General features: G+C 42.2%; 1 protein-coding gene across 1 annotated transcript in view; it reads left to right on the plus strand.

The window, feature by feature from the left end:
• Positions 1-26140, plus strand: part of THEG (theg spermatid protein) — a 68291-nt gene that overhangs the window by 35155 nt on the left and 6996 nt on the right. Inside the window, exons 7-9 of the mRNA XM_006898030.1 lie at positions 4354-4513; positions 5421-5567; positions 5602-5677. Of these exons, the coding sequence (XP_006898092.1) occupies positions 4354-4513; positions 5421-5567; positions 5602-5677 (383 nt within the window). The remainder of the gene's footprint in view (positions 1-4353; positions 4514-5420; positions 5568-5601; positions 5678-26140) is intronic.

Below are 26140 nucleotides of genomic sequence, written 5' to 3' on the forward strand. Positions count from 1 at the left end.
GGTTTAGGGCTGTTGTACATAGGGTCGCTATGAGTCGCAAACGACTCGATGGCACATAACAACAACAACAACATGTCTGTTTTCAAGGACTGGACCTTCTTATCAACATGCCCAAAGTATGTGAGATGAAGTTTCATTATCTTTTCCTCTAAGGAACACTCTGTTTGTGCTTCCTTAAAGACAAATTTGTTTGTTCTTTTGGCAGTCCTTGAGATATTCAGTACTCTTCTCTTAACACCACAACTCGAAGTCATCAATTTGTCTTTGGTTTGAAAATGTCGTAGCTTAAAGAGGTCCTTGAACAGCAGATTTCTCCAATGAAACACATCATTTGATTTTTTTGGCTTCTGGCATCTTCTATAGTTTTTGGTTGTGGATAAAAATATAATGAAATAATTGACAACTTCAATGTTTTCTCCGTTTATCTAGTAGGATGTCACCTGTTGGTTCAATAGTGAGAATTGTTGGTGTTTGTGGGTTTGTTTGTTTTCTTTTTTTTTGCTTGTTTGTTTGAGATGTAATCCATATTGAAGGTATATTTGCAGTCATTAAGTCATTGGTCTTGCAAATTTTGTCACAGCATAGTTTCTATCACTAAGGCTGTATTTTCCAGCTAACAATTGATCCTCCTCCTTTGTTTTCAAGTTTCACATTTTAATCACCAGTAATTATCAATGCTTCTGAATTATATGTTGGATCAAGTTCAGACTTCAGTGTTTGGTAAATTTTCATTTCATACAAATTGGAACCACGGTTTTATTAACTGGTATTCTTTGTAGGCATATGGATCTATTCTACTATTGACAGTATTGTACTGTAGAATAGACCTTGAAGAGCGTATTTTTCTGATGGTAAATATGATGCTGATTTGTTGCTGTGTATTATTGAGTCAGAACTAGCCCATAGTTGGCCCTCAGCAGGTTTTCAGAAGTAGTGAATCACATGGAAGGAGACCATTCATCTTTCTTCTATGGAACAGCTGGTGGATTTGAACTTTATACCTTTGCATTAGAGAGCTCTGGTGGCCTAGTGGCAGGAAGCTGTGCATCACTCCTGAAGGCACACAGTTTTAATCCACAAGCTTCTCTTCAGAAGAAGGATGATATCCCTTCCCATGCAATTTCTGAAAACATGTGGGAGGATCAGCTATGGGTCAGGTTCCAACTGGACAGCACACAACAACCTTAGCATTGGCAGCCCGGGCCATGTATTTGTGCAACTTATAGTGGTCAATATCATCCATTCCAGTTCACTAATGGCAAAGATATTGATCTTCTTTATGCATTCCATTTCATTTTGGTAATTTAGAATTTTCATAAATTTATAATAAGTAAGTCCCACATTCCAATTATTAATGGATGCCTTCAGTGATTCTTTCTAGTTTTGAATTCTGATGCACCAGCTAATAAAAGTCCTGAAGGCTTTACTCCGTCCACTTCATTAGTTTCAACTTGACTGTGAGGAGGGATCTCTGGTCTGTGGAGAGTTGTACTATTTACCCAGAAATGGCACCTCTCTGGTAGTTCAGATTCATTAGTGATTCTGTGGGAGAAAGATGGACAGTCTCTTCTTGAGTGATTTACAGCCTCCAAAACCCAATGGAGGCTTAGCTATGAGTTGGTCCCAACTCAATGGTGATAAATTTTACTTTGAGGTGGTGTTTCTTCCTCAGCTGTGTTTTGAGAGCCGTCTCTTGGAGTTCATCTTCTGGGGCCCTCAAGTTCCAACAGTAAGTGACCTGAGTGCCCTACTCCACAAGTGTCCTGCCCAAAAGTACTCAGCTCTCTCCCTTGCAAGTGGAGAAGCCCGCTGTATGGTCTCCTGGTCCTGCTGTCTCTGCTGTTGCTTCTGTCTCATACCATCCTCAGAGTTACAGTTAATGTGCTGTCTCTGTCTCCTGGACCCAGGAGGTTCCCAGTGCAGGTCCCCTTGGTTTAAAGGACACACACTGGTAACACCTCTTCTTTTTAATGGTAGTTAGCACTCCTCCCCCCTTAGTTGCAGGTCCCAGCCCCAAGAACACATTATTTGCATTATTAGCAAGCTGTCCAGCCCCCTTGGCTGTCCATAAACATCTTATCCACACATTCTCACTTGATCATTTGGTGGGAGTCCAGGACCGTGGTGAGAAAGGTAATGTAACAGCAATTGTTGCTGTATAAGCAGCAGGGGCAGGTGAAAGGAGCCATGTCCATGGGTCTCTACAGCTTGGTAGGTGTCACGTTTACATTTGTGTTAGTGTATGCTGTCAATATACCTATGCATATAGCAAAATAGGCAGGATACAACGTTCTGTAAACTTCTTTCATAGCCTATAATTCTGAGGGAAAGTTACTGGTCTTAGAGCCTCAAGATCATCGTCTTGGGAGACATCAAGGTCAATGACAACACATAGTCCACACACAATGCTCTCCTTTCTAGATAGGTGAGCAGCCTCTGGGGTCTTGAAAGCTTGTGAGCATTTAAGATGTAAATGCTGGTCCCTTCTGTTCAAAACAAAGAATGAAGAAAATAAAAGATGTATAGGAAGATTCTGTTCAAAAGGTGAACGGTCCATGCAAACCTCAACATCGTGATGCTGAAATGAGAACTAGGTGGCGCCTAGTTACCACCAATGACGGCTTTGAAAGGGGTCACAGTCAAAGAGTCTGCTTATGGTGGCGAAATGTGCAACAAAGCTCAAAAACATCTTACTCGTCCGATAGAGACTCATGTTGTGTTAGGTGCCGCTGAGTTGAGTATGACTCTAAGTGAACACAGACCTGAGCCCTGTCCTGTCTTGTGCCATCCTCACCATCTCTCTGGCACACTTGAGCCCATTGCTGCAGTCACTGTGTCAATCCACCTAGGTGAGGACCTTTCTCTCTCTCGCTGACCCTCCACATTTCCAAGCATGATGTCCTCTAAGGAACAACCTCTCCTAACACCACGCCTGAAGGATGAGATTAAGCTTTATCATCTTTGTCTCCCAGGAGCACTCTACTCTGGTTGCACTTTCTCCAAGACACGTCTGTCTGTTCTTTTGGGCGTCCATAGAATGTTCAGTGCTCTTCTCTAACACCACAGCTCAAAGGCTTCCGTTCTTTTTCTGACATCCTTATTCACTGTCCAGATCCACAGCAAGTGATCAGAAAGACCATGGCCTGATCAGCGATCAGGGATTAGTCTTTAAACTTCCAGCCAAACAGTGGGCAGGCCTGTCAGGCAGACAGTAGCATGAGGGAGGCACCCACACTTTAGAATAATCACCTGAGGATCATGAGGGTAGCATTTGTCCAGGGGTAATGCCAGAAGGCAAGATGGGGTAGGATAGAAGGATTTCTGGAAAAGAGAACTGCAAGGAGGGAGTAGGGAGAGTGTGGTTACATTGAAGCGATTGTAATTAACATGTAAAGCAACATGTGTGTGAAAGATTGAATGGAAAACCATCTAACTTTGTTAACTGTTCACGCAAATCACAGAGAAAATAGGCGAACAAACAAACAAGAAGCAGTCTCGCCCCACTGCCCTGAGACGGAAGTGGGTGGGCTGCTGTCTGGCAAGAGCATCCTTTCTCCACTCTCTGCACTCAGTGGTGCTGGGCTTTTCTGCTCCTGGTGTATTTGTGGGCAGTGCCATCTTGTTGTTGTGACTCATAGTCCTGTATGTGTCCGTAAGATCATGTGTCTGATGGTTTCTAGTGAGCCCTCGTGTGCAGTGGCTAAAGTGACAACTACAATGTTGGCAGTTCAGGTCCACCAGCCCCTCCATGGGAGAGAAAGGAGGCCGGCCGGCCTTGGAGGGCCAGGGGGCAGTCCTGCCATGTCCTGCAGTGTCCCCGTGAGTCAGAACAGATGTGCATTTCCGTTGTTTCTCTAATTGTGGAGTTAGAAGATCTTTATTTGTATCTTCATTTTTATGTGGAAGGAGTCTGGTGGCACAGTGGGTACATGCTGTGCAGTTAGCATGACCGTTCCAACCCAGAGTGGCTCTGCAGGGGGATGGTGTGGTCATCTGCTCATGCAGAGACAGCAGCCTGGTGGATGCTATTCGTCCAGCAGTGACTTGATCACACATTGAGGCAGCAGTCTGTATGTACAACGTGAACATAGCAGAATAACTTTTCCCTGGGTGTCAGCATGCTTGGCTGTTAACCCAAGGACTAGGAGTTCTAGCTTTCCCACAGACAACCTGGAAGAAAAGCTGGTTGTCCAGTGAGAACCCCCGAGAACACAGCTCTGCTCTAGCACCACAGGGCCCCCTGGGGACAGTCAGCTCATGAAGCAGTGTCTTTGTGTTTTGCTTTGGGGTCTTTTTGCTCCAGGGACCTGTGAGAAATCTCAAGCTGTTTTCTTCCCTCTCTTCTCCATCTAGATGACCCAGGTGTCCAGGGCAGCCCAGACGGCCACCCCCAGTCCACGGATCCTCCAACTGGCAAAGCCCAGGCCCCCAGCCACCCTGCTGGAAGAGTGGGACCCCATGCCAAAGACCAAGCCACATGTGTCGGACAACAGTCGCCTCCTTCAGCTGGCCAGTGAGTGAGCTGTAGAGATGGCTTGCATGGTATCCCCACATCCTTCCCTTCTGGCAATGAACTTGACAGATTGGACTGGAAACCCAGTCCCTCACTGCCTCCCTTAACAATTATCCAAAGTCCTGTGGGCAGTTTACAGCTGGCTATGCAGGTGTGCCACAGAAGCGGAGATTAGAGAAATCGTGGTCCCTAATCACAGCTGTCTCTACTAGGGTCTCCTGGCAGTGCAGCAGTACAGGAGAGAAAGTGGGGGTGTAAGAGATAAAGTTGGGGTGCAGCAGAGAGATCTGGGGAATAGGAGATAAAGCTGGGCTGCAAAAGAGAAATCTGAGGAATGGGAGAGAAATTCAGGGTATAGAAGATAAAACTGGGCAAATGTGAGAATTGGGGTGCTGGAGAGAAAGCATGTGTACAGGAGAGAAATCTGGGGTGCAAGAAGAAAATCTAGGGTAAAGAAGAACATGGAAAGTCCATGCCTTTTGAATGGTCTGGATCAGGTTCCTTGTCCTTTAAATAATTTTCCTGAGGCTGTGAATCTTTCTGGGAAGAGATTGGCCGTCTGTCCTCCTCAGAGCAGCTGGTACATTCGAACCACTGACCTTTCTGTTTGCAGTGTCTGCTCCATGCACCGTGCTCTGGGTTCCATTCTCTACTGAGGCACTGGGGGAAACAGTAAGCTGTGGAAAGAAACGAAGGGCCCTCTCCCCAGCTTGAAGGATGTGGTCCCATCTGTCCACCAGATGCAGATGACCTTGCTGGATTGGAAAGTTCTCTTGTTTACTGAGAAGCACCAAGCCAGTGCACTGACCATTGCCCACTGACTGGTAGTGAAGCCAAGACACACTGCTGCAAGGTGGAGCTCAGGGGACTCCTGCTGCTTACTGCTGCCCCTTCTTGCCCCTTCCAGTGCCCAAGGTCCTGTCGGAGAAGTGTGTACCCGACCGCAACCCCCACTGGCAGGTGCTGGATGCTGCCAAGAAGGCGGTGGCCAGTCCCCGGATCATCTCCCTGGCTAAGCCGAGGGCACGTAAGGACCTCCATGAGGATTACAACCCGTACCACATCTCTCCAGCTTCTCTGGTTGCCCGGGCCTCGCCTCGCCTCAATGAGCTCGCCATCCCCAAGAGCATCACCAGAAAAGTGTGACTGGCCAGGCGCCACAAGGTCGTTTCCCCAGTAAACACCCCTGTGCATCCACCTGTGTCCGTGTCCACCTGTGGGTGCTCTGTGGGGAGCAGGCAGGGCTGGGGGCCAACATTCAACTTATGGTCTGTACATCCCAGTTATTTCCCAAGCCATCTTCACTGGCTAAAACTCTCCCTCCAAACCTCTTACATCCAAAACTGCCCCTCCAGCTCCTTCCTGGGCCCACAGGCATCTCAAACCCTGAGGGACACCAGTAATGAACCCTGAACACCAGCAGGAGCCCTAGTGATGCATTTATAACGTGTAGTGTGGCTACCCAAGAGGCTGGAGGTTCAAATTCACCAGCTGCTTCTTGGGAGAAAGATGGACAGTCCCCTCTCAGACAGATCCACAGCCCCGGAAACCCACAGAAGGCACTGCAAGTGTACTCATCTCCATGACGGCGAGTCATGCCTGCTACGTGGCCTTGTTGATCTGGGGAGGCCCAACAAAGAGGTGACTGTAACTGTGCCCATTTTACAGGGAGAAATTGAGGTCCAGAGACCTTGGGAGAAGACCATAGTCTTTAGACAGCTGTTGCAAATCACCATGAACTTGGTGGCTTATGAGGACACCTCCATCCCGGCCGTTTGGGAATCAGTCCCACTGGGCCTGGGAAAGCAGGGCTGGGCATGTTCAGAGGCTCCAGGCTGTGTGTCCCTTTGTGTTCTCAGCTTCCAGGAGCAGCCACAGTCCTTGGCTTGTGGCCCTTTTGGAGCTTCCCACTCTGACCTCTGCTTCTGTCCTCTCTTGTGAAGTCAAGGGCATGTGGTGCCTGCAACAAGGGTTTGAACACAGCAGCAACCATGAGGATGGTGCAGGGCCACTCTATCTGCCAGGATTGGCAGGCAGCAACACCCTCCACCCCCCTCCCAGAGCACAAGGTGTGGGTGGTCCAACTCTCACTGGGCCTGATGCTTCGAAGGCTCATCGTGCTGGAAGGCTAGGTTGGTGTCTATCATCTCTGCGTGAGGGACTGTGAAGTGTTTTCCATCCATGAGCTGATGGGCGCTCTGGTCATTTCCACTTTGGCCACTGCAGACACTGCCACCATTTTTTATGGCAGCCTTACTGAGGACTGCATTCTGGACTCTGTCCTAAAACACATACTGTTAGAATTGTTCAAAAGTATATATTGTATATTTTGTACCTGCTCCCCACCCTGAGTTTACAGGACCCATCCAGGAGCTCGACTGGGAAGCCTAGACTTCCTGGACCCCTTCCTGTCACTCGCTGGCCACATCTGTCCATCAGCTGAAGCTTTAACAATGACCTCTCCATCCCACCCTCATCACCACCATGTTTCCAGGGTCAGTGCAGCTGCCGCCCTCCAGGTGTCCCCGGCTCAGTGTGGGGCCTGTACTCTCGGTCACTAAGGGATGCCCTGCCCAGTAGCAAGGTGAGCACACATTCAGGGCACCGACCACATGGGGCATTGAGCTCTGCAAGACCCATGATGTCCAGCAGACAGGACACAGGACACTTAGCAACTCAAAGGAAGGGAGGCTGGCTAGTCATTAGAAAAATCATTACTATTTTGTATATTTAGTATTATGATACAAATGTTAGTTTTCTTTTGAACTGATTTGGCATAACATAACTTCAGGGTTAGTTCTCTCTCGTCGACCATGCAGGAGCATGTCCAATGAAGTCTGCTGTTGTGGTGTCCGTTCTGACTCACAGCAAACCTCCAGCTGGTTTCTGTGTGTATTTCCAAGAGAGGAGATTGCTTAACTTTTCCCTGCAGAGCAGCTGGTGGATTTGAACTGCCAACTCTGATTGGCAGCCCCATCTGTTAAGCACTGCATGATGAGGCTCTTTAACGACGTACCAGTGAAAACAAAGCAAACGGAGACTGAAGAGTAGTGTCCTAATCATGTGACATATCTGATCCTGATCTGTGCAAATGAACCACAATGTGTAACCAAAATGTGTCTTCAGACTGAGGCACCTGCCATCTGTGCCCTGTGCGTGGTGATGGTCCATCCACCCAGTGAGCAGCAGCAGTGGTCCAGGGGTTGTGTGTTGGAGGAGTGGGGAGTGAGAGCGCATGCCTGATTATTTCAAAGTGGAAACACTCTGGAGATCTGCAAAGGGCCAGCCAACAAGCATCATACAGCAAGACAAATTATTACTCCCTGCTTTTTGTGTATGTTTCTCTTGACAATCCCAGGCCTGAAGAACAAAATCACATGCTGTAAAGAGTTTTTTCATTTACTGATTTTCAAATACAAATTTCAGTGTTAATACAAAAATGAGAATGTAAATTTTGTGTCATAAGTATCACTTATAAATTTTATTTGAGATCATTCAGCTTTTTACTATAGTAGAACCAGATTGAAAAAGTGGTATAATTGTATATCCAGGTTAAATGAAATAGCAACTACTAAGTGGAGTGAAAAAAAAAAGAGAGAGAGAGAGGCAGAAGATGAAAACAATTTGTGAATCTTTAAAGGTATTTCCAAAATTAACTTTGCTTTTGAATGTGACAAGCCTTGAGTTTGACAGATGTGAGCCACTGTCCCAGCACCGGCAAAATCACTAACCGTTAGGCACCGCTGAGCGGGCGTGAGCTCACAGTGACCATGCTCGACAGTGCACAGCATCGCCAGGTCCTGTGCACCCTCACAGCTGTGTCTGTGTGTGAGTTCACTGGTGCAGCTACTCCCTAAATCGTTTCATTCAAGGTCTCCTCTGTTCACTGACTACCTTACCAAGCATGATGTCTGTCTCCTGAACTAGAGAACATGTTCCAAGGATGTGAGATGAAGTCTCACCATCCATGCTTCAAAGGCGCCCTCTCGCTGCACTCCTTCCATGGAAGAAGCCCCTTGTACTTTCTTGTATTTCTCCTTCTGGCAGGCCAAGGCATATTCCATATTCTTCACCAATTTCATAATTCAAAGACATCACACTTGGTTTCCCTTATTCATGGTCTAGCTTTCACATGCATATGAAGCAAGAGCTCTGGTGACTTAGTGGTAAGGAATTACCCCACCAACCCAAAGGTATACGGGTTAAATCCACCAGCTGTTCTGTGGGAGAAAGATGGATAATCTCCTCCCACACAATTTATGGCCTCTGAAACCTGTTGTAGGGTCAGCTTCCACTTGACTGCACAGAACAACAACAGTGGCTTCAATCAGGAACACCTTAGTTTTTATTTATTTTTTACAAAGAATATTTATTTATAAAATAAAATTGTTTTGTGATTTTAACTAAAGTTTATAAAAAGTTGGATTTTCATTCATTTATTTTTGCACATTTTCTTCCCTCCTCCTCCTCTCCCAGTTCACTTTAAAAAAAATCAATTCATTATTTTGACTTCTTCCCCTTTGAAAGAAAAACCTGAAGCTAGAGGAGCAGAGTGACTGAAGAGATAACTCTTGGTTTTCTGAAGCTGTGGACTTGGATTGGATGAATTGCTGGGGATTTGGAAAGAAAGATGATGAATTTCAGCTCCTCTGGCATGCTGTCCCAGGACACTAGTGTTCCCACTAACTTATGTGGTTTTTAAACACATTGGAAATGAGGTATCATTAAAATAAATTTTGATTTAGTCATAAAAAATATTGATTTATTGTCACACAATTTCCTCCCTACCCCAGGACACTTTGCAATTTGCTTCTTATTCTGGACTGTTGTCATAAAATAATGCCTAATAATATATTCCTTTTAAACATTTCTTTCCTTCAACTGTTTCAATGCAGTGTGCATTAGCTATCCCATCTTTTCCTATTTCACCCAACCCCACATGTCAGACCTGTTTTATAACGGTGATGCTATGCAGTGTTTGACTTCTGTGACTGAGATAGTTCACTCAGCATAATGTCCCCTGAGTCACCCATGTTGTGGAATGCTTTACAAGGCCCTTGATTGTCAATGCTGTGTAGTATCCCATTGTGTGAATATACCGTAGTTTTTCTATCCATTCATTTGTTGATGGGCACTTGTGTTGCTCCCATCTCTTTGCTACTGTGAATAATGCAGCAATAAACACAAGTATGCATACAGTTCTTTGGGTGGCAGCTCTGGTTTCTTTAGGGTATATTCCCAGTAGTGGCATTTCTGTGTCAAACGGTATTTCTATTTCCAACTTTTTGAGAAAGTGCTAGAAAGCCTTCCAAAGTGGTTGCACCATTTTACACTCCCACCAGCAGTAAATTGCATGTTTCATCAATTTCAGAAATTTCAGGTAAAAATTCTCAATTTCTTCCTCTTTGGTGCTAGATGTAGGAGCATATGTTTGAGTAATAGTTGTGTTAACAGGATCTTCCTTGTAGACTACGCAGATGTTTGACTATGTGTATCATGACTAACTGTGGCTGATGCTGAGAAGAATGGGAACCCCAGAACACTTGAGTGCACAATGCAGGAACCTATACCTGGATCAGGAGGCTGTTGTGTAAAGTAATTCGGGAGCGCTGCGTGGTTTGGAATTGAGAAGGGTGTGCATCAGGGTTGTGTTCTATCTTCGTACCTGTTCAGTCTATGTGCTGAGCAAATTATCTGAGAAGTTGGATTCTATGAAGAGGAATGTGACATCAGGATTGGAGGGAAACTCATCAATAACCTGCATTATGCAGATGACACAACCTTACTTGCTGAAAGTGAGGAGGACTTGAAGTGTATGTTGCAGAAGATCAAGGAATGCAGCCTTCAGTATGGATTGCATCTCAATATCAAGAAACAAAGATTAATACCACTGGACCAATAGGCTGTGTCATGATGGAAAGAGAGGAGATCGAAATTGTCAAAAGGTTCATCTTACTTGGATCCACAATTAACATCCTTGTTACCAGCAGTCAGGAAATTCTGAGACATATTGCCCTGGAAAAATTTGCAGTTAAGGACTTTTCCAAATTATTGAGTAGTAATGTCAGTTTGAGAACTAAGGTGTGCCTGATTCAGACCATAGTCTTTCCGATTACTAGCTATGCATCTGAGATCGTACAATGAATAAGGATGATATAAAAAGTATTGACGTCTTTGAGTTGTGGTGTTGGAGAACATTCCATGGATGGCCAAGAGAACAGATATGTCTAGGAGAGGGTGCAGCTGGAGTGCTCTTTGGAAGTAAGAATGATGAGGCTTCACCTGACATACTTCAGACATGTTGCTAGGAGGTGCTATCTCTTGGAAAGAGACATGATGTTGGGAAGGGTAAAGGGTCAGTGAAGGAGAGGAAGACCCTAAACCAGGTGGATTGACACGGTGACTGCTGCAATGGGCTCTTGTGTGTCATGAAGTGTTAGGATGGTGCAGGACAGGACTGGGTTCATATCTTTTATTCGTAAGGTTGCTATGAGTTGTACTCGACTCAGTGACACCTAACAACAACAACCAACAGTGAATAAAACTTTCAATCTCTCCACAGCCTCGCCAGCATTTGTTGTGTGCTGCTCTGTTGAACTTTGCTGTTGTTGCTGGGTTGAGATGATATCTCATAGTTGTTTTGCAGGAATACTTTAGTATTTAAATTGACATCTTTGCCTTTTTAACACTTTAAAGAGATCTTCTGCAGCAGAATTGTTAAATGCAGTGTGTTCTTTCATTTCCTAACTTCTGCCTTTCTTGGTGCTAATTGTGGATCCAAGTAAAATTAAGTATTTGACAACTTTAGTAATTTCTTTATTTACCATGATGTTGCTTATTAGTCTAGTTCCTAATTATAAAATGAATAGAATAGACTTCCCCTCCAAAGTTTGCATTCATTCATTGACATAGTGAAAAAATCAATAATGGTGTAGAAAGTGAAACTTTTAGAATCTGAAATTATCATACCTGCAGATCACATAAATAACAGAAATACAGATCCTGCTCTGTAGAATAAATTTTGTTTTAATGATGTGCATTAGTGGATCAAAATAGAGCCAAGCAGTTCATGGTGGAATAGTGGATGATAAACTAATAAGGTTTTGTGGTGGTGGTGTTATGTGCCGTTGAGTCTCCTGCAACTCATAGCGACCCTGTGTACAATAGCTCTGAACTCTGCTTTACCTGAACCAATCTCATCATCTCCAATAGATCTAATCCCATTTCTGAAGTCACCGAGTCAATCTACCTTGTACTGGTCTTCTCCTGTGCTGTCTGTCCATCATCCTTCCAAACATAATGTCCTTATCCAAGGACTGGTCCCTTCTGGCCATGTGCCCAAAGTATGTGAGACGGAGCTCCAAATCCTTGCCTCCAGGGAGAAGTTTGATTTCACTCTCTCTAGGACAAATCTGTTTTTTTTTCCTGGAAATCCATAGTATGTTCAACATGCTCTTCCAGCACCACAGTTCAAGAGCATCTATCATCCTTAGTCATTGTCCAGCTCTCTGATGAATAGCAAATAATTGCAAAGACCATGACCTTTATCAGGTGCGCCTTAATGTTCAGACTAATATCATTGCTCTTCAGTACTCTAGAAAGGTCTCTGACAGGAATAAGGATGACAGGAGAAAAATTGATGCCTTTAGGTTGTGGTGTTGGTGAAGAGTACTGAATATCCCATTGGCTGCCAAAAGGTCAAACAGATATGTCTAGTGAAAAGTGAAACTGGAGAGCTCCTTGGAGGCCAGGATGGCAAAGCTTTGCCTCACATACTCTGAGTATGTTACTAAGAGAGGCTGTTCCTTAGAGAGAGACATCACCCTTCAGCAAGATGGGTTGATAAGGTGTCTGTGGCAATAGGCTCACGTGTGTTGGAAATAACAAGGCTGGTACAGGATGGGAGGGGGTTCAGATCTGTTGTTCATAGGGTTGCTATGAGTTGTGATTCATAATCATGAAAACAGTTCCATTCACAGAGACTTTATGCTACGTTATTTAAACTGATGACATGAATTTGTCTTAACTCGTGAACTAGAAACACAGATTAATGAACATTGGTATTAGGAAGCCTTTCTGCAACATTCTGTTGCTGATTGGACTATGATTTTGAGAAAGAAATTAAATGTTTGCTAGGCTGAGAGTAAAGGTATAGGCCTTGTGGGTGCTATGCTGAGAATGTAGGTCACGGGTTTGTGGAAGCATAAGACTGGGCAGAATGCAGAGGCAGAAGAGACAGTAAAGAAGCAAGGATTGATTGATTAGAAAAGGATTATCCTGCAATCAACAAATGCTGGCGAGCTTGTGGAGAAACTGGAACCCTTATTCACTGTTGGTGGGAGTGTAAAATGGTGCAACCACTGTGGAAGGGGGTGTCGCGCTTTCTCAAAAAGTTGCAAATACAGATACCATTTGATCCAGCAATTCCACTACTGGGAATATACCCCAAAGAGACCATAACTGACACCCAAGCAGATATATGCACACCCATGTTTATCGCGGCTTTGTTCACAATAGCAAGGAGTTGGAAACAACCTGACTGCCCATCAACAAACGAATGGATAGAGAAGCTGTGGTATATTCACACAATGGAATACTATGCTGCCCTGAAAAACAAGGAACTCATAAAATATTATTCAAACTGGGTGACCCTGGAGGACATTATGATGAGTGAAATATCTCAGTCACAAAAGGACAAATACTGCATTGTGACACTGTTGTAAAACAGGACTGACATCAGGGTTGGAAAGAGACTGAGAAAGATGGGATAAGTAATGTATACTGCACTGAAACAGACGAGGGAGAAAACTGTTTAAAAGGGATACGTGATTAGGTATTATTGTCATGACAGGAGGCCTGCATAGTGGAGTGGACCTGGGGGGAGGGCTTGTAAAACAATGAAAGAATTTCTGTTTTAGTTTTCAAAGAGAAGAGTGTACTGGGGTGGGGGGGAGAGGAGGGCAAGGAGAAAACTGCAGCAATGAATGAATGGAAATCCAAAGTTTCTGTAAATTTTCATTAAAATTAATAACAATAATTTTTTTAAAAAGGTTTATCGAAAGTGATAGATCATTGTTCCGAGAAAGAAAGTACTGGAGCAAGCAGCTTGCCACTAAGATGAGTTGCAACGTGGCTTCCTGGGACATCTGGGAGTGCCTTGGGCTGGAATCTGGGCCAGCCAGATGTCCTTATAAAGAAGTCAAAATTTAGTTATTGTTTTTGCTAGATGTTGTCAAGTTGAGTATGATTCATAGCAACCCTCTGAAGAACAACAGATCTGAACTTTGTCCTATCCTGCATCAGCCTATCATCTCTGGCGTTCTTGAGTTCATTGCTGCAGGCACTGTGTCAAACCATCTCACTGGGAATCTTCTGTCTTTCCCTGTCTCTCTACCTTTTCAAGCCCGATGTCCCTCTCCAAACAACAGCATCTCCTTTGCCATCCTTGCCTCTAAGGAGCACTCTGGCTGCGTTTTCTTCAGGTCTTATCTGTTCTTTTGTCTGCTCATGGGATATTTGGTACTCTTCTTCAACACCACAGTTCAAAGGCATCAATCTTCTGTCATCCTTTCTTATTGTTAAGTTCTCTTGTGCACTGGTCTGAATCAGGTGCACTTTAGTCTCAAAATGACATTCTTGCTTCTCAGTATTTTGGAGAAGTCCTTGACAGAATGCTTTCCCAGTGCAATACGTCTCCTGATCTCCTGACTGCTGGTACTAAGGGTGCTGATTTTGGATCCAAGTAAGATGATGTCATTGACTGTTTTAATCCTTTCTCCACTTATCATGTTGTCTATTTGGTCCAGTGGTGAGAATTTTGTTTTCTTGATGTTGAGATGTAATCCATATTGAAGGCTATAGATTTTTTTTATCTTTTGTACCAAGTGCTTGAAGTTCTCTCTTTCAGCAAGGTTGTGTTATCTGCACAATATAGGTTGTTGCTGAGTCTTCCTCTGATTCTGATGCCACATTCTTTTTCCTAGAATCTAGTTTGTTAAATACTTTTCTCAGCATACAGATGGAATAGATATGGAAAGAGGCTACAACTCTTACACACCCCTTTCTTAATTTTAGACCATGTAGTGTTCCCTTGCTTTGTTAAAATTAAACAACTTCTTGGTCTAGATATAAATTTCACCTGAGCTCAATTCAGTTTTCTGGGATTCCCATTCTTCTCAATGTTAGCAATAATTTGGTATGATCCACAGTCAAACATATTTGCATAGTTAATAGAGCACAAATAGAAGTTCTTCTAGTATTCTCTGCTTTCAGCCAGGATCCTTCTGGCATCAGCAATGATATCTCCAGTGCCATGGCCTCTTCTAAACACAGTTTGAACTCCTGGCAGTTCTCTATGTACTGTTCTAGGCAGTTCTTTTAAAAATAATCTGCAGCAGGAAAAAAAAATAATTTGCTTGATTTGGATATTAATGGTATTGTTTAATGATGTCTGCATTCTGTTGCATCATCTTTCTTGGGAATGGGGACAAATAAGGATCTCTCTTTGTCAGGTAGCCAGGCACCTGTCCTCCAAATTTTCTGGTATAGAATGGTGAGCACGTCCAGGGATGCACATGTCAGCTGAAACATGTCAATATCCTGTAGATTCCTGGGGTCGTAGTTTTTGCTAATGCCTTCAGTGCAGCTTAAACTTCTTCCTTCATTACCACTGGCTCTTGATCATCCAGTACTTCCTGAAATATTTCACTGTCGGCCATTTCTTTCTGGTACAGTGATACTGTGTATTCCTTCCCTCTTATTTTGATATTAAAAGAAGATGCATATTGTTAATTACATTATAGCTTTTTGCTGTTGCTGTTGTTGTTGTTGTTGTTATGTGCCATTGAGTAGCTTGAGACTCATAGTGACCCTATATACAATGGCCTTGAAACTAGCTCTATCCTGTGCCAACTTTACTGTCTCTGACACACCTACTCTCATTATCCCACTTGCTGAATCATTTAATCTTATCAAGGATCTTCTTCTCTTTCGCTGTTCCTCCACCCTTTAAAGCATGATGTCCGTCTCCAAGGACTGGTCCCTCCTTGAAACATGCCCAGACTATGTCAGATGAATCCTCAGAGTCCTTGTTTCCAAAGAGCAGCCTGGTCTCACCCTCTCTAGGAAGAATCTTGTTTGCTCTCCTGACAGTCCCTGGTATATTCAGTACTCTGGCACCACAGCATCAATTCCCCTTCTACCATCCTGAGTCAAGCAGTTGTGAAAACTATGGCCTGGATAAAGCACACCTTAGTCTCCAGATTGACATCATTGCTCTTCAGTACTCTGGAGAGGTCCCTGACAGCAGACTTTCCCAATACAATTTATCTTTTGATTTCCTGGCTTCTAGTGTTAAGAGTGTTGATTGTGGAGCCAAACAAACTAAAGCAGTTACCACTTTCTATCTCTTCACCATCCATAATGATATTGCTACTTGGCCCAGTGGTGCGAATCTTTGTTTTCTTGATATTGAGCGTCAATCCATGTTAAAGGCTGCAATCTTTGACCTTACGTAGCAAGCACTTCAAGTCCTCCTCAGTTACAGCAAGCAGGTTTGTGTCATCTGCATAAAGCAGGTTGTTGATGAGTCTTTCTCCAATCTTGATGCCATGTTCCTCCTCACAAAGCCCAGCCTCCCCGATGATCTGTTCAGTATACAGATTGAAAAGGTGTGGAGATTGGACACATCCCTGGCATACACCCTTCCCAACTTTGAACTATGCAGTGAGTCCTTGCTCTGTTCTGATGACTGCCTCCTGGTTCAAGTTATAGGTTTCGCATGAGCACAATCAAATGCTCTGGGATTCCCATTCTTCTCAGAGTCAGCCACAGTTTGTGGCTTTGCATAGTCAATGAAACACAGATAGACATTCTACTGGTACTCTTTTCTATGAGCCAAGATCCATCTAACATTAGCTATAATATCTCTAGTACCACGTCCTCTTCTAAACCAGCCTGCACATCTGGCAGTTCTTTGTTGATGTACTGTTCCAGCTCTTTTTGGACAATTTTCAGCAGAATCTAGCTTATATGTGATATTAGTGGTATTGTTTTATAATTTCTGCACTCTGTCAGGTCACCTTTTTTTGGAATGGGAACAAACATGGATCTCTTCTAGTCAGTTGGTCAGGTGATTGTCCTCCAGATTTCTTGGCACAACTGGGTGAGTGCATTGAGGGAAGCATCTGTTTGTTTGGTATATCATCAATTCCTGGGGCTTTGTTGTTGACCAATTCTTTCAGAACAGCTTAAACTTCTTCCTTCATTGCTGCAGGCTCTTGCTCATATGTCAGCCAATTCCTTTTGTTACAGTGACTCTGAATACTTCTTCCATCTTCGTATCTCTTTCTTGCTGAAAAATAATTGTTTTTATCAATACAGCACTTGTCTGTCAAATTTTTGTATTGTGGGTAACTTGTGGGTGACCATGCTGCTGGTGTGTCAACGCTGGAAAATTCATCCATGGTGGACATGTTTTAGTGGAGCTCCCAGATTAAGACAGACTAGGAAGCAGGATTGGTCATCTACTTTTGAAACAACAGGCCTCAGAAAACTCTATGAACAATGGAGGAACATGGATAATTACAGTATCAGAGCTAGAGCCAGATAGGAAGTTAATAAAAATTAAGAGAATCAGCTGTAAACAGACTTTAATAGTTATAACACGGGATATTTGAAGTATGGATATTGGAAAACTAGAAGTTGTGTAAAATAAAATGGTATTAAAAAATATAGACATTCTAATCACTAGTGAGATGAGATGGGCTGGCTTTGGCTACTCTAAACCAAACATTCACATGGTGTACTATGCCAAGAATGAAAAACGAAGAAAATGGTCTTATGTTCATAGTTAAAAAGACATTTTCAAGTTCTATCTTGAATCACAATGTTGTGAGTAATAGAAAATTATCCATACGCATACAAGGAAGATCTCTTATATTCAAATATAATTTACATGCAAGCAAGATTTTCCTGAAGATTATCCAAAAACGACTGGAACAGTACATCAGCAGAGAACTGCGGGAAGTCCAGGCTGGGTTCAGAAGGGGTCGTCGTACTAGGGATATTGTAGCTGATGTTAGATGGATCTTAGCTGAAAGCAGGGAATACCAGAAGAATGTCTATCTGTGTTTCATTGATTATGCAAAGGTTTTTGACTGTGTGGGTCATAACAAACTGTGGCTGACTCTGAGAAGAATAGGAATTCCAGAACATTTAATCGTGCTAATGCAAAACCTATACTTGGACCAAGAGGCAGTCGTCAGAACAGAGCAGGGTAACACTGCATGGTTCAAAACTGGGAAGGGTGTACGCCAGGGATGTGTCCTATCTCCATACCTCTTCAACCTGTATGCAGAGCAGATTATCCGAGAGGCTGGGCTCTATGAGGAGAAGTGTGGCATCAGGATTGGTGGAAGATCTATTAACAATCTGCGTTATGCAGATGACACAACCCTGCTTGCCGAAACTGAGGAGGACCTCATGCACTTGCTACAGAGGGTCAAGGACTGCAGCCTTCAGTATGGACTGAGGCTCAATGTCAAGAAGACAAAAATTCTCACCACTGGACCAGTTGGTAGTATCATGATGGATGGCGAAGAGACTGAGATTGTTCACAGCTTCAGTTTGCTCGGCTCCACTCGGTCAACACTCTTGGCACCAGCAGCCAGGAAATAAAAAAACGTATTGAGATGGGAAAGTCTGCTGTTAGGGACCTCTCTAAAGTACTCAAGAGCAACGGTGTCTCTCTGGAGACTAAGGTGCGCCTGATACAGGCCATGGTCTTTGCAATCACTTGTTATGCTTCAGAGAGTTGGACAATGACTAGGGAGGATAGAAGGAGAATTGATGCCTTTGAGCTGTGGTGCTGGAGAAGAGTATTGAATGTACCCTGGACTGCCAAAAAAACCCAAACAGATTCATCCGAGAGAGGGCTAAACCAGGCTACTCCTTAGAGGCAAGGATTCTGGGGCTTCATCTGACATACATATTGTAAGGAGAGACAGGTCCTTGGAGAGGGACATCATGCTTGGTAGGGTGGAGGGACAGCGCAGGAGGGGAGGACCGTCTGTCTATGAGGTGGATTGATTCAGTGACTGGGGTAATCAGGATGGGTGTGTCAGAGGCAATGCACTTGGCACAGGACAGAGCAGGGTTTAGGGCTGTTGTACATGGGGTCACTATGAGTCGCAAACGACTCAACGGCACATAACAACAACAACAACAATAACAACACACCAGCAGCTAAAGCCAAAAGGGAAGAAATTGGAGATTCTTACCAATTCTGTGGTCTGAAATTGACCAAACATGCAATCAAGAGGCATTAGTGATAATCTGTGACTAGAACACAAAATTCGGAAACAATAGAGAAAGAATGGTAGTTGGAAAGAACTGACTTAGTAACAGAAATGAGACCAGAAAAAGAATGATCAGATTCTGTACATTCAATGATTTATTCATCACAAGTATCTTTAAAATTTTTTTAAATAAAATATTTTATCTTAATTGAGATTTTAATGCAAGTTTACAGAAGTTAGATTTTCATCCATTCATTGTTGCACATTTTTATCCCCAATGCTCTTCCCCCTCCCCCAGTTAACTTTTTTTTTACAAAAATTACTCATTGTTGTTCAATTATACTTCCCTCTCCACCCTTCACCCAGTCCTCTTTGCAATATACCTCTTATTCTGGGCTGTTGTCATAAGTATAATGCCTAATCATATAATCCTTTTAAATAGTTCTTTTCTTCTTCTGTTCCAGTGCAATGTTCATTATCTACTCTTATTCTATTCTCTTCCCACACCCCCATGTCAGATCTGCTTTATAACACCCTTTTGTGACTCAGACATTTCACTTGGCATAAAGTTCTGCAGGGTCACCCAAATTGTGTGATTTTTTATGACGTCATAGTTTTTCAGTGCTGTATAGTGGAATCATTGTATGAATATACTATAGTTTTCCTATCTATTCTTTTGTTGATGGGCACTTGGGTTGCTTCCATCTCTTTGATATTGTGAATAATGCAGCAATAAACATGGGTGTGCATAAATCTGTTTGAGTTCTGGCTCTGGTTTCTTTAGGGTATATTTCCAATAGTGGCATTGCTGGGTCAAATGGTATTCCTATTTCCAACTCTTTGAGAAAGCGCCAAACTGCCTTCTATAGTGGCTATACTATTTTACACTCACACCAGCAGTGAATAAGAGTTCCAATCTCTCCACAACCTCACCAGTGTTTGTTGCTTGCTAGTCTGTTGAACTTGGTTATTGTTTCTGCCGTGTGATGATATCTCCTAGTTGTTTTGATTTGCATCTCTCTTCGAGATAGGAATTTTGAACATTTCTTCATGCGTTTGTTCGCCATCTGAATGTCTTCTTTGGTGAAGTGTCTGTTAATATCCTGTGCCTGTTTTGTGGTTGGGTGTTCACCTTTTTCTTGTTAAGGTGCTGGAGTATTCTATAAAGCAGAAGTGTCATCCACTTTCTAAACAATATGCCTTCACAACGTCTATGAACTTTGATAAATGTTGATAGTTATAGAGAGGCTTCAGGCCTTTTGTTCCTAGGGTTGCTGTGAGTCGTGCTTGACTTGAAGGCAATCAACAACAACAACAACAACAACAACCCTTATCAGATATGTCATTTCCAAATACTTTTTTCCCAGTCTGTGGTTTTCCTTTTTTACCCTGTTGGAGAAGTTTTTTTTTGGTTTTGGTTTTTTTTTAATGTGCATAGGGATTTGATTCTTAGAAGGTCACATTCATCTATTTTGTTTTCTCCTGGTCACAAATATATTTTAAAAGACACACAAGTGGCAACTTTACATCTGGACTTCCCCATATGGACTGTCTAGAAATCAGATTGACTACATCTGTGGGAGGAATGGTTGGAGAAGCTTAATATCAGCAAAATCAAGTCAGGTGCTGACTGTGGAATAGACCATCCATCAATAATTCATGTTCAAGTTCAAATGGAGGCTTAAGAAAATTAAAACAAGTTCTTGAAAACCAAAATATGATTTTGAATCTATCTCACCTGAATTTACAAATAATCTTCAGAATAGGTTTGAACCATTTGAACATCAATGATCGAAGACCGGATGAGTTGTGAGGTAGCATCAAGGATGTCTTCCATAAAGAGACCAAAGGTCATTATAAAGAAAGGAGAAAGAAAAAACCAAAATGGAGGTCAGAAGAGACTGAAAATTGCACTAGAGCATTGAGAAGCCAAAGCAAAGGGAAGAGATGTTAAAGGGAAGATTTCAAAGGGAAGCTCTAGAAGACACAGCTAAGTATTATACTAGAATGTGCATAGACCTAGAATTGGAGAAGGCAAGAGCTTTCTTGGCATTTCTCAAGCTGAAAGAAAAGAAAAACAAATTCCAGTCTCAGGATGCAATACAGAGAAATATTATGGGCAAAATCTTAGATGATCCAGAAACATCCAAAGAAAACGGAGAGAATAAAAGTTTGATGTGTGGTTCTTATTCCAGTCCACTGTTCTTTGACATCACTCACAGCCTGAAACACTAATCAGCTTTGCCCTGCATGTCAGGTCAGAGGCATTATGCCTTCTGCTGTTTACAGCTTCCACCACCTCCCTTATCTCATTGCTATCCACTCTGACATTTTCTCCACTCAGCTTTGCCTCATTTACCTAATTTTGACCCTAGCACAATGAACAGCAGATTAGAATATTGTCTTGTTGTTAAGTACCATTGGGTTGACTCTATGAACATTAGTTGTGAAACCTGCCCTATCCTGAGCCAATCTCATTGTCTCCAACAGACCTACTCCCATTTCTCCAGTCACTGAGTCAATCTATCTTATCCTGAGTCTTCCTCTTCTGTGCTGTCCCTCCACCCTTCCAAACATGAGGTTCCTCTCCAAGGACTGGTTGGTCACTCCTGGACACATGCCCAAAGTATGTGAAGCTTCAAAATTTTTGTTTCCAGGGAGCATCCTGGCTTCACCCTCTACGAGATAGGTCTGGTTTTTCTCCTGTCAATCTACAGAATGCTCAACACTCTTCTCCAGAACCACAACTCAAAGGCATTGATCCTTTTTCTATTACCCTTAATCATTGTTCAGCTCTTGGATGTATAGCAAGTAATTGCGAAGACTATGGTGCACCTTCATCTCCAGACTGACATCATTGCTCTTCAATATTCTAGAGAGTTCACTGACAGAAGATTTTGCCAATGCAATTCATCTGTTGATTTTCTGACTACTGGTGCCTAGAGTGTTCATTGTGGAACCACCAAACTGAAGTTGTTAACAATCTCAATCTCTTCTCTAGCATAAAGTTATCAATTGGCTTAGTGGTGAGAATCTTTGACTTTTTGATGTTGAGCTTCAATCAGTGTTGAAGACTACAGTCCTCGACCTTCTGCAGTAAACACCTCATGTCCTTCTCGGTTTCAGCAAACAAGGTTGTGCCATCTACACAACACAGGTTGTTGATGAATCTTCCTCCAATCCTGATGCCACATTCCTCCTCAAAAAATCCAGCCTCCCGAATGGCCTATTCTGCATATAGATTGAAAAGGTATGGAGATAGGATGCATTCCTGACACACACCTTCTCTGTTCTGTTCTGACTACTCCTGCTTCCTGTTCCAAGTATAGGTTTCATATTAGCACAACTAAGTGTTCTGAGATCCCATTCTTCTCAAGCACTGTTTGTTGTGATCCACATAGTCACATGCCTTTGCTTAGTCGATGAAACACAGATAGACATTTCTCTGGTACTCTCTGCTTTCAGCCAAGATCCATCTAACTTTGGCTATGATGCCTCAAGTGCCATGACCTCTTCTGAATCCAGCCTTCGTATCTGGCAGTTCCAGTAATTTCTGGATAATCTTCAGCTGGATCTTACTGGTGTATAATATTAGTGATAAGATTCAATTATTTCCACACTCTGTTGGATCACATTTTTTTTGGAATGGGAATAAATACAGATCTCTTTCAATCAGTTGAACAGGTAATTGTCCTCTAGATTTTCTTGGCATAAACTGGTGAGCATGTCCAGTGCCACATCTGTTTGCTGAAATATGCTTTTGGTATTCCATCAATTCCTGGGGCCTTGTTTTTTGCCAGTTCCTTCAGAGCATCTTGAACTTCCTCCTTCATCACCAAAGTGTGTTTTTTTCTTTTAAGAACACAATAAACCTTTATTAGATTAGAAAAACATAGCTTTATGATGACGACATTTAACAACAACAACATGGAGAGAGCTCTGTTGGCCTAGTGGTTTGAAAAGTATGTAACCAAGCCAAAGGTAGGTAATTTTAATCTGCAGCCCTCAGGCTTGGTTTTAATTGTTTTTGGTCAAACATTCTTCTAATCGGTATAGCACTGGTCTGTCCATTTGCTGTACAGAGGTAACTTGTAGGTGCTGTGATGCTAAACACTGTGACACTGATGTGTCAAATGCAATAATGTTAACCCATGGTGCACAGTGTTTGGTGGAGCTCCCGATTAAAACAACCTTGGACGCAGGAGTGGCATTCACTTCTAAAATAGCTTGCCTCCAGAAACTCTATGAACTTAGAGAAATGATAAAAGTGATACAAGCATTCAGGTCTTTTGTTCATCGGTTCGTTATGAGTTATCTCATTTGAGTCAACGATTTGATGGCACTTAACAACAACAACATGACTTAGATGCTAGAAGAGACATTACCTATGAAATTTTATAAATGTCCATACATTTACCCTTTAAATGCCTTAAAGTTACCTTATTGTACCTCTTTGTTGATACATTTGGGTTCTCAAAATATTCAGCAAATTTTCATTAGTCTCCTTCACTAAAGGTCAATTAAACCTTGACCAGAATAAAGAGTAAAAGAAGTAAGATCACTGCTTCAGTGATGTAGATGAATGTCAAGTTGAAAATAAATTACTTAAAAAATATTTGTAGACATCCAAGCAGATATATGCACACCCATGTTTATGGTGGCTTTGTTCACAATAGCAAGGAGTTGGAAACAACCTAAATGTCCATTAACAAACGAATGGCTAGAGAAGCTGTGGTATATTCACACAGTGGAATACTATGCTGCATTGAAAAACAAGGAACTCATGCAATATTATTAAAAATGGGTGACCCTGGAAGACATTATGCTGAGTGAAGTAGCTCAGTCACAAAAGGACAAATACTGCATAGTGCCACTGTTGTGAAACAGGCCTGACCCTGGGGTTGGGGGGAGACTGAGAAAGATGGGTTCAATAATGTACACTGCACTGAAACAGATGAGGGAGAAAACTGTTTAAAAGGGATATGTGATTAGGTATTTCTGTCATCACAGGAGTCTAGAGCTATGGCTACATGGTGGAGTGGACCTGGGGGAGGGTTTGTAAAACAATGAAAGAATTTTTCTTTTACTTTTCCAAGAGGGTAGTGTTCTGCGGGGGAGGCTTGGGAGGGGAGAAATGTGCAACAATGAATGAATGGAAATCCAAAGTCTCTGTAAATTTTTACCGAAATTAATAATAAATTTAAATTAGAAAAAAAGAAACACACCCAAAAATATTTGTAGGCAGAAATAATTTTAAATACTGTTTCATTTCAAATTGTTCATCCAGGGAGAAAGTTTTATTAAAAAAAAAACACACATTTTATTGCTGAAAAGAGAGACATGGTCACAAAAAGCTTTCTTAACGCAAGTTACTATTCAATATCCATCGGGTAAAAAAAATACACAGAACACAAAATACTTGCCCAATTTATCTCTGCTAGGCTAAATATTTAAAAAAATTAATGCATACTTCAGTATTTACTCCCAAGTGCAGCACTGAAATTCAACTGATTAAAATAAATATACTAACAATACACATGTTATCATTAACATCAATAATCAAAATTAAGCCTAACAATTATTCCAATCTAAGATTTGTAGCTATAAAAACCAAACTGATACTGCATAGTGCCACTGTTGTAAAACAGGACTGACATCGGGGCTGGGGGAGACTGAGAAAGATGGGATAAATTATGTATACGGTATTGAAACAGATGAGGGAGAGAACTGTTTAAAAGGGATTTTTTTAATTATTATTAGGTATTATTGTCATGACAGGAAACCAGAATGAAGACTGCATCATGGAGTGGACTTGGGGAGTGGGAATGTATAACAATGCAAGAATTTTTCATTTACTTTTCAAAGAGAAGAGTGAACTGGGGGGAGGAGAGGGGTGAGCAGGGAGAAAAGTGCAACAGTGAATGAATGGAAATCCAAAGTCTCTGTCTCTTGGCAGCCCAGGCTATGTTCAGCACTCTCCAGCACCACAACTCAAAGGCATCTATTCTTCTGTTATGCATTTCATTGTTCAGTTCTCCAGTGTATAGCAAGTAATTGCAAAGACCATGGCCTGGATCAGGTGCACCTTAGTTTCTAGACTATCATCTTTGCACTTCAGCACTCTAGAGAGGTCCCTAATCCAATTTGTCTTTTGATTTCTTGGCTGCTCGTTAAATGTGGACCTAGAAAAGCTGAAATTGTTGATAATCCCAAATCTCTTCTCCATCTATCATGGTGCTGCCAATTGGCTGAGTGGTGAGAATCTTTAGTTTTTTTATGTTGAGTTTCAATTCATATTGAAGACTGCAATCCTTGACTTTCTGTAGCAGATGCTTCGGGTTCTCCTCAGTTTCAGCAAGCAAGTTTGTGTCATCTACATACCACAGGTTGTTGATGCGTCTTCCTCCAATCCTCATGCCACATTCCTCCTCATAAAGACCAGACTCCTGAATGATCTGTTCTGCATATAGATGAAAAGGTATGGAGACAGGACACATCCCTGACACACTCCTTTCCTGATTTTGAACCATGCAGTGTTTCGTTGCTCTATTCTGATGACTGCCTCCTGGTCTAAGTACAGGTTTTGCATGAGCACAATCAGGTGTTCTGGGATTTCCATTCTTCCCAAGGTTAGCCACAATTTATTGTGATCCACACTATTTGTCATTTTTTAAAATAACTCATTTAAGTTTTGCTTGTGTGTGATATTAGTGATATTGTTTGATAATTTCCGTACTCTGTTGGATTGCCCTTTTTTTGGAATGGGAATAAATATGGATCTGTTCCAGTCAGCTGGCCAAATAGCTGTCCTCCCAATTTCTTAGCACAACTTTGTGAGCATGTCCAGGGCAGCATCTGTTTGCTTAAATATAACAGTTGGTATTCCATCAATTTCTGGGGCTTTTTCCCCCTCCAATTCCTTCATAGCAACTTGAACTTTTCCCTTCATCGCCATTATCTCTTGGTCATATGCTATTTCATGAAAATCTTCTGTATCAGTCAATTATTTTGGTACAGTGACTGTATGTATGATTTCCATCTTTTTGATGCATCTTGGATCATTCACTATTCTGTCCATAATATCTTTAATTATTGCAACTCTAGGCTTGTGATCCACTACTCATATGGAAGTTCAAATTGAAGTTGAAGAAAATGGAAATAAGTCCATGAGAACCAAAATATGACCTTGAGTGTATCCCAATTGAATTTTAAAAAACAAAGTAGATTTAATGAACACTAATGATATCATCCATGAGGAAAGCAAAAGGCCATTACAAAGAGAGGGTAAAAAGAAAAGACCAAAATAGATATCAGAAGAGTCTCTGAAACT

This window comes from Elephantulus edwardii, unplaced genomic scaffold (genome assembly GCF_000299155.1).
Source record: "Elephantulus edwardii isolate Elephantulus edwardi_28Jun2011 unplaced genomic scaffold, EleEdw1.0 scaffold00217, whole genome shotgun sequence".
Taxonomy (NCBI): domain Eukaryota; kingdom Metazoa; phylum Chordata; class Mammalia; order Macroscelidea; family Macroscelididae; genus Elephantulus; species Elephantulus edwardii.